This window comes from Oryzias melastigma, linkage group LG7 (assembly GCF_002922805.2).
Source record: "Oryzias melastigma strain HK-1 linkage group LG7, ASM292280v2, whole genome shotgun sequence".
Lineage (NCBI taxonomy): Eukaryota > Metazoa > Chordata > Actinopteri > Beloniformes > Adrianichthyidae > Oryzias > Oryzias melastigma.
The window spans coordinates 15,480,014-15,488,544 of record NC_050518.1 but is presented as its reverse complement, the minus strand read 5'-3'; the positions used below and the strand labels follow the sequence as shown (position 1 = coordinate 15,488,544).

The 8,531-nt window shown below is 38.1% G+C and overlaps 1 protein-coding gene across 3 annotated transcripts in view; it reads left to right on the top strand.

Moving 5' to 3' along the window:
- The window catches only part of scube3 (signal peptide, CUB domain, EGF-like 3), a 105,278-nt gene that overhangs the window by 76,911 nt on the left and 19,836 nt on the right, over positions 1 to 8,531 (top strand). For all 3 annotated transcript variants that reach the window (XR_002921367.2, XM_024292314.2, XM_024292315.2), the window contains 2 exons: positions 2,027 to 2,143; positions 5,321 to 5,443. Coding sequence is in view for 2 of the 3 variants with exons in the window: in XM_024292314.2 (XP_024148082.1) it covers positions 2,027 to 2,143; positions 5,321 to 5,443 (240 nt within the window). In the remaining variant the exon portion in view is untranslated. The remainder of the gene's footprint in view (positions 1 to 2,026; positions 2,144 to 5,320; positions 5,444 to 8,531) is intronic.

Genomic DNA, 8,531 nt, shown 5'->3' with positions numbered 1-8,531 from the left:
CAGAGTTAATTACTGTGGATACTTTTCATTGAAGTTTTTTTGGAACAATTATTCCAGCTTTCCTTGTTGTGACCGCCGATCCATACAGCGTGAGATTGGATTATCGCCTCTCCTTTCAGAGACGACGGTGTGATGTATCCGATGCTGAAGGCAATAAAAGGAGCACTGGACCTCCTTTTCCTTTCAATTTTCTGATTTCAAGCGTCATTTTTCAAAGGAAGCGCTCAGTTACATCCAGGTCGTTTCACTCTGTGAGGATCCTTCCTTTTCTGAAAAAGACCAAATATAGCATTGTTGCTACGGAAACCCAGAAGGGACACATTGTTGGTTCATCAGTAGTTTTATATTTATGTTATTGGTTTTATGTTGTGGTATTTAGTGACATTTTTCATCATAAACTGATCTTTTTTGAAGACTTTTGATCCAATCAATCTTTGTAAGTTTTACTTTTATGATAAGGTAGAAAAAAGAGGTGTTACAGACTAAAATTAGTTAAAGTCGGATAAAAATAGATTTTTCTGAGATGACAATAAAGATAATTTTGCATCATTTAGTCAATTTGGGACGTTGTTGAAATGCAAAAGCAGTTTTGGACATGCGTACATGTGAAGTCCCACTCTGATCATGTTTTTTATTTATTTTAAAAGCGTTCCCAATGGTCTTTTAATTATGGTTATCCCGTTTTTAACCCAAATAAAAAACTTTTGTCATTTTCTAGGACATAGTTTTTGCAGAGCGAAAGTAGTTCATTAGAAATTCATCTATGAGATATTGGTGGGATTTGTTTAAGCTTTTGTAGCAAACGGTAGTTTAAAGTTTAATCTTAATGTCTTGTAACTTTGTGCCATCAACTTCTGAGTTACAGTAAATGATGCCTAGGAGAATAAATATAAATATTTTTATAGTTACCATCTTTCAACGACATGTAATAAAGTACATTTTAAGTCTCTTATTTGTGTTAGCAGTCTTTATTTTTTCAGTTTTTGTTAAATAAACTCATGTTAAAGCTTTATTGATTCTCCTTGGTAATCACAGAAACATTTCTCCTTCCTTCCTAACACACATTTGTAGAAATAATGAAATATTAATGAGCTTAAGAAATAGACATGCTAATTAATCCTTGTTTGTGTGTGAAGGACACATCTTATTTGACTTTATCCATAACGTTTTTTTGCTTTTTATTGATAATTCTATTGAGTCTAGTGCTGCTGAATTTCCTACAGCTATAGATTATGTATATTCCTGAAGAAAAAAAAAAGTCTGCAAGGCTCTTTTGACTGGAACAGCTGCTGACCAGCATCCCGCCGCCTCTCAGAGGAAACTGATGAGCTGCTCTGTGACGACTGTTTGTCCAAATGCAAGTCAGAAGAAATACCATTGCTTCTTTTTGTGAAACATGGGAGGTTTCCTTTAAAGCTCAGGAAAAAAGATTGCTCTGGTCTCTGCTGTGGGAGCAAGTTTCCCCTGTACTTTTTTAAATGGAAGTCTTTGTGAAATTTGTCACTGTCTAGAGGTGAGACCTTCACTATCCTAGCTTGACTTCCTCCAATAAGTTTAGCCAACGCAGGTGGCAGGGAGCTGAAATTGCTTTTTTATCCCCAAAATGCCTGGAAGGTTTTGTCGAAATTAGGAAAAAGAGGAGAAAAGAGGTGTTTTTCTTTGAGTGTGCCCCCAGGGAAGACATTTGACTTTCCAATGGATGATTGTCCTGCAGTGGAAGGGACTGCTGGAAGTTATAACCCCATATCACCAAAAAAGAGCTTATTTAGATCCTCAGAGGAAATGCTTAGAAACCTGTGTTTGGCTGTGTTACATTTCCACATTCTAATGACCTGTTCTAATATCATTTTCTCTTTATTCTTTTCCCTCTACACCCGTCCTGTTTGACACAACTAACATGCTAGATGATATAATGGCATGTCTCTTAACTTTGCAGCGTCATGCATGTGTGAGCCACCTCCGAACCTGAGTCAGGACTGCGGCAGCAGCTTCTGATGCTTTTGTCTGACTGACTGTTTGCCTACAGAGACCTGCGCCGTCAACAACGGAGGCTGTGACAGCACGTGTCACGACTCGGTGACAGGAGTCCGCTGCAGCTGTCCTGTCGGCTTCACCCTGCAGCCCGACCGCAAAACCTGCAAAGGTAACTCAGCCGTCACCGGTGTGTCGCATTCGTGCTCGGCTGACACAGTCATAAAATTATACATGCAAACTGTAACCAGTCTTTCAAATTTACACCTTCTTTTCACCAACACTATATATAAGGTTAGGGACCAAATACTGTATGTGCTTTAACTTTCTGCTCTTTAGCAATTTAGGCTATTTCTGCTCAGTTTTATAAAGACACTTACGGTGTATTCAGACTGGACACAATTGGTCAGAATAAAAAGGACTAGAGTCCGTGTCTCCTGATAATCCAGAACAAAGTTTCAGTCTGAATGTGTGCAAGCAGACCCTGATCCGGAACCAGAAACCGCTCTCACACTCATCTTTCAAGGTGATCTCAGTTCATTTCCAGTCAGACTGAGCTTCAGTTCGCCCCGAGATTCCTCAGTATGAATACGATCCATGCTGAAACCGAAAAAAACTGGACCAAAAGGGCTTCCGTAGGGCGTCATTAATGGACAAACGTGGGGCAGAGATGTGGTCGGATGCAGGCTCATAAAATCAACTTTTAATGTGATACATATTACTTCTCACACTGTTTTCCTGACAATTTTTATGTCAAAAACACTTATTAGCCGTAGAGTCCTCAGTAACCACCTTGCAGCATGCCTCCCCTGTACAGAAGTAGTAGTAAAAAGCAGGCCTGTGAACATGAACGTGATAACCCACGCGATTAATCAAAAAGAAATAACGCATTAATATGTATTAACGCAATTCATCGAAGAAACAATTCTTCACTTAAACTCTGCGGTTCAGGCTTCCACTTCATTAAAACATTTCGTCGGCTATTATCCCGCTTATACCATGGTCACTTACAAAAGAAATAAATATTCAATCGGTTTTTAGTACTTTAATCTTGATATTTTTGAGGTTTAGATCACTTTTTCACAAAAAGTGGATTATTTGATCCATGGTCTGATGCCATATTGTACAAATACATTTTATCTGGTAAAATTTTGCGATTAATCGTGATTAATCCCAACACAAAAGTGTAATTCATCAGATTTTTTTGTAATTAATTGACAGCAATAATTAAAAATAAATTATCTAAATGTAAAGTTTTGTGTGTGATTTCATATTTTGATTATTCGATAATAAGTGGTCGGCAAATACTGAGACATTGCGATTAATTTTTTCCAGGTTTGCGATTAATTAGTTAATTTTTTTAATCGATTCCCGGCTCTAGTAAAAAGTGTTAAACCTGGCCTTCATACAGACGTTCAGAACTGATCTGCAACATAAAAAGTTTGAATTAGAGAACAATCCTGGCAAGGATTTGCAAAGTGCAGCATCTTTATCCTTCTAGTTTTGTTTTGACCCGCCCCCGTAAGTGCTGACCAATGATTGAAGAGATCTTTAGTCACAAGCTTTGGTCTGTTTGACTGCAGTCTGAATTAAGACCAAATGCAAGATTCAGGACTCAATCCAGAACAAATCATTTTCCCAGTCTGAATAGACACTTAATGTCCACAGGTAATTAATTATTGACAAATTATTGACAAAGAGTTTTTCTGCTGGCTTTAATTGTCATTGCTGGCAGACCAGGGATAAATTTGGTTTAAAAAAAAAGCAAAAGAACACGATGGAAATCTGTATTCTTGTTTTGTTTTGTTGTGTAAAACTTGCAAATCTGACAAAAGTACAATGCCTTATGCTATGTAAACGCAGGGCTATTAACCGGTTAAACTGAATTCTTGAACGCGCTTTTAGCATACGGTGCTCACACTGGACTGTCGCTACCTGATACTAGCACCAGGCCGAGTCATACCGAAGACTCTAAAAGTGGGATTCAATGTCTGCCTACTTGACACTCAGCATCAAGGGGTTTTATTGGGGGGTTAAACTACTAAATAGTTCTCGAGAGCAGCTGTGTCTGCAGCTCACCACTCCCTCAGGGAATGAGTCAAATGCAGGAACAAATTGCACACACCGAGGTGCATAGCAACTTATAGGACTTTAAATGTTGAAGCGGTGCAAATGTTTTTGAATTCTTGCTCCAGGCCTTCTCTTTCACAGCTCTATTTTGAGATATGAAAGACTTCCATTCGGGCACAAACTGCAATTATTACAATAATATTTCCTCAATTTCAAACTGTTGGCACTTCCATGAATTAAAAGGGGCGCCATCCAAACATCACCACCAAATCCAAGTCCCTGATTGGTCAAAGTTTAACCTGGTTTAACTTTCAACATTCGTTCAATGGCTGCACAGTTTGTATGTAGAGCATGAAAACAGATTTATAAGCTTGCAAGAGTTTTGAACGCCCAAAATTGAGAACACTTTTCAATGGAAGTGGCCGCTTGAATGCGCATGAGGACGGTGTGAACGTAGCATTACAACTGTTTATTTGAGAGGAAAAAAAACTGCAGATGCAAGAAGAGGATTTTGCTTGAACCCAAAGCACATCTACAGGGTGGAAACCACGATGGAGCAATATTTGATCTGTGATTGTGACCAGATGAGACCTGCCCTCCTCAGAGACGTCCTCTACTTGTAATGATGATTCAGAACTAATCAGAGCTGTTGCAAACTTCACCAAAGCAGACAAGTATTCAATGACAGGTTGAACGTGTCAAATTGATAGAGTGCTGGTTGCAGACATCATGAGGATAGCAAGCGGATAAAGATGAAAAAACGATGAGTTTGAATTGACTGCTGCACCGCTTCACTGTGTGAGAGCTCCAGCCCATAAAACCACATGAAAAGCGATTTTAGTCAATTTGAGGACCAGTCGAGCTGTCTGGTGAAGCTCATTCCTGACTTTTATGGGAGCGTCATTGCAGTTCACTGCATATGGTAATAGTTGTGTTTGTTTTATTATTTTATTTTTTTCCACCTTTCCTCCGCAGACATCTCCACCCTCCTGTTTAGATTGAACAAAGCATTTGAACTCATGTTCCTGACGTCAGAACAATAGTGCTGTCAGGGGCCAGAGAACACAACCCCAAACGAGTGTCGCTGCAGATCCCACTGATGTTCACACGGGCCGCTCTGTGCTAACTAGAGAAATAAATGTCCTTTGTTTTTACAGCTTGTTATAATTGCACCCAGTTGCCAAAAGAAACCGTGAACCGCAAATTGAATTTTCTTTCATTTTTACTTGTGTTGAGTGATTTGATCTTCCCAAACCTCACGAAGATAATCTCCCCGTAGACATCGACGAGTGCCGTCTGAACAACGGGGGGTGTGATCATGTGTGCCGGAACACGGTGGGCAGCTTCGAGTGCAGCTGCAAGAAAGGCTACAAGCTGCTGACCAATGAAAGGACGTGCCAAGGTAGGCAAACAACAATTTTTGTGTATGTTGTCGCATTTTTTTTCTGTTTAAAATGTGTTTTTTTTACTTGTTTTATGATTTGGAATAAGTGTTTTTTTCATGTGTTGGCACAGGTAGGTGATACTTTTGGCTAAAGCTCCCTTCATTTTTAAAAAAAATAAGTCAAGAGAGTCTAATGCTTGTGTCAAAGTCAAGGCCCCGGGCCCTCCAGATCATTTTATTTTATCGTTATGAATGGTCAAAGTTATCTTGCGCTTATTTCTAACTTGTATAATTTTGATCAAATATATTTTTATGGAGAGTAAAATGTTAAAAGTTATTTAAGGTTTAAGTTTATTTATTCTGTAATAATATTCCTGCCCTTTTACTGTTAATAATTATGTTAAAAAGTTATGGTTTTAAAAAATTAGCATTCTGCTAGCTTTTTAGGCTATTTTGGCATTTACTAGTTTAATTTAGTAATTTAGGCTTTTTTCCAGTTTTTAGGCTGTTTTGGAGTTTAGCTAATATTTCAGCTACATGCTAGCTGTTTGGCTAATTGAAGGCTTTTTTCATTTTTTTAGGATATTTTGGAGTTTAGCTAATGTTTCATCTTCATGCTAGCTGTTTTGGCTAACCTAGGTTTTTAGGCTAACCGGCATTTAGATAATGTTTAGTTGGCTATCACCTTCAGCGTTTTCAGCTATTAGCTTCAGCACTTTTAGCTATCTTTATCAGCAAGTGCAGCTATCAGCACTAGCATCTTCAGTGGCCAAATTCAGCTTACAGCATTCACACTAGCATTATTGCAGGTAATGCTATATATATCTAGTTCATAATTAAAATTTAGTTTTATGGTGTTCAATAAATGTTTATCCTGCTTGGCCCGCGACCTTATGTGTGTTTTGGATTTTGGCCCCTTGTGCGATTGAGTTTGACACCCCTGGTCTAAAGTAAAAAAGACAAGAATGTAAAAGCTTTGGAGGTAAGTGGAAAAACAGATGACACTTTTTTTTTGTTAAAAACTCTGCTCCTCATTGATGTGGTCAGTCGAACCCCAGCCTGGCACACATCAGTGTCATGCAGTGTGATTAGAGTCGTTGCGGTCAATCGCGCCGCTCCCTGCACAGCACTCAAACCCCACATGTGGTCAGTGGAAACGTGCAGTGTCACTCGAATTTGCAGCCACTTTTGTGTCTCTCCAAAACTATTTTGCGGCGGGATGCCTTTTCCTCATTATGTGGAGCCAAACAATACGAAGTTTATTTTGCTGCAGTACCACAGATAACTGAGAAAATGTGGTCTTTGCTTGTAAGAATTTGAATCGCAGCTTGTTTTCTGTGGCTCCGAGTGTTAAACAACTCGGCCATGCGCTGTTGGAGAGGCCTGGGTCAGAGCTGAAACAGAGATGTCCTTGTTTGGACTTGAGTGTTTTGTCTGGAGACGGGGATTGTGATAGCGCTTAACTCCTCTTAGTGTGGGAGAGGTGTTGCCAAATATGCTTAAACACATAATGCTGAGTCACCTGTCTGCCTCCCAACTTCTCCTCCTCGTCTCCTTTTTTTGAATCATAGCACAGCTTTATAGACACTAAATGTTACATCTTGTTCTTATAACTTGTGCATCTCCCACAGTTGTTTTATCCTGAGCACTCAAGTGTTTATTGCCAAAGATTAGAACTGAATGCTTCACTAAACTGAGAGACTTAAAACATATATATTTGAAGATAATAACAAAAACAAATAAAATATATATATATAAAAAGGAAAATTCAATTTGGGTATCTTTGCCGAATGAGATGTAATGTTTGTTTTTTACCAATGGCGAATGCACCACATAGAGCAATATATGAGTAAGTCAGGAATTTGGACATTGGTGACTGTAGTGAGAATAATTCTTATGGGCTATTTTGAGACATTTTTATACAAAAAAATAAGCTAAAAACCTTTTTTGTTGCACTAAATATTTTGAAGACTTTCTTTCTTCTTTCAGGTTAATTTGTGAAGCTTAATTAAATCTAATCATAGAAATATGAAAAGATTTCCAACTATCTGTTATAAAGTCGCCAACTTATATGCTTTAGTTGAATATATGGATTGATTGATGTAATAGAATTAAATTAAAGTTCAAGGGAAAAAAAACAGTTTTAAAGTCATCTTTCGCTCTTTTGCAATAGTATGTCCAATGGTCTTTTAATTCTGATTATACCATTTTTGGCCAAATTCTAAGAAATTGTGTCATTTTCTAGGACAGTTTTTGCAAAGAAGCAGTTCTCCGTTAGAAACTTGTCTCTAAGTTTTGGGCGAGACTGCTGGCGTGGCCGCACTTCCTGTCACTAGAGATGCACTGAGGTGAACATTTTTGGCCAAAGCCAAATAATAATTAAAACACTTGGCCGAACAGTGATGGAATATCAAATTAGAATGTTGAGTTGTTATTTATTTTTGTTAGTTTTAGCTGATGAAATCCCTCGCAACAATTTAGTTGCGCACTGCAGATCTCAGTCACTTAGAAATATTTCCACACACCCGACATTTCAAAGTAGGCGCTAGATCGCACATTGAATGAGTATGGCAAGCAAATGGGGTCAAAATGTACGCCTCACTATTCGGCCACTAAAGTTAAATGTTGTTTTTTTTTGCAATATTCAACCAAATACATTCAGTTGGTCAATATTTGGTGCCTCCCTACCCGTCACTCCCACTAACTATCCAGCTGCACAGTAAAATTCCAGCTCAGACGAGGAAAACAAAGACGTTTGGATGTATTTGTCTGTAAGTGGATGCGGATATGGAGCTTGTTGCCCACAGATTGTAGCTACTACATCACAGCTACAAGCTTTTTCAAACAACATTATTTCACCTGCTCCTAATTTTCAACAATTTGAGCAAAAGAATACTCATAAATGCAATTTTAAGCTTAATTGTTGCTTTATATGTCATTTATTATCAGAAAAATGCCACAAAATATGTTAAAAATACCATTTAGATAATTGAAGTCACACCTATACTTTGATTCTTGTTTCTCAACATTATAAACAAATACAACAACTTACAAAAACCCTGCGTCCAGAATTTTAATATCAATTAAATCTTGGAGCGAAACTGTG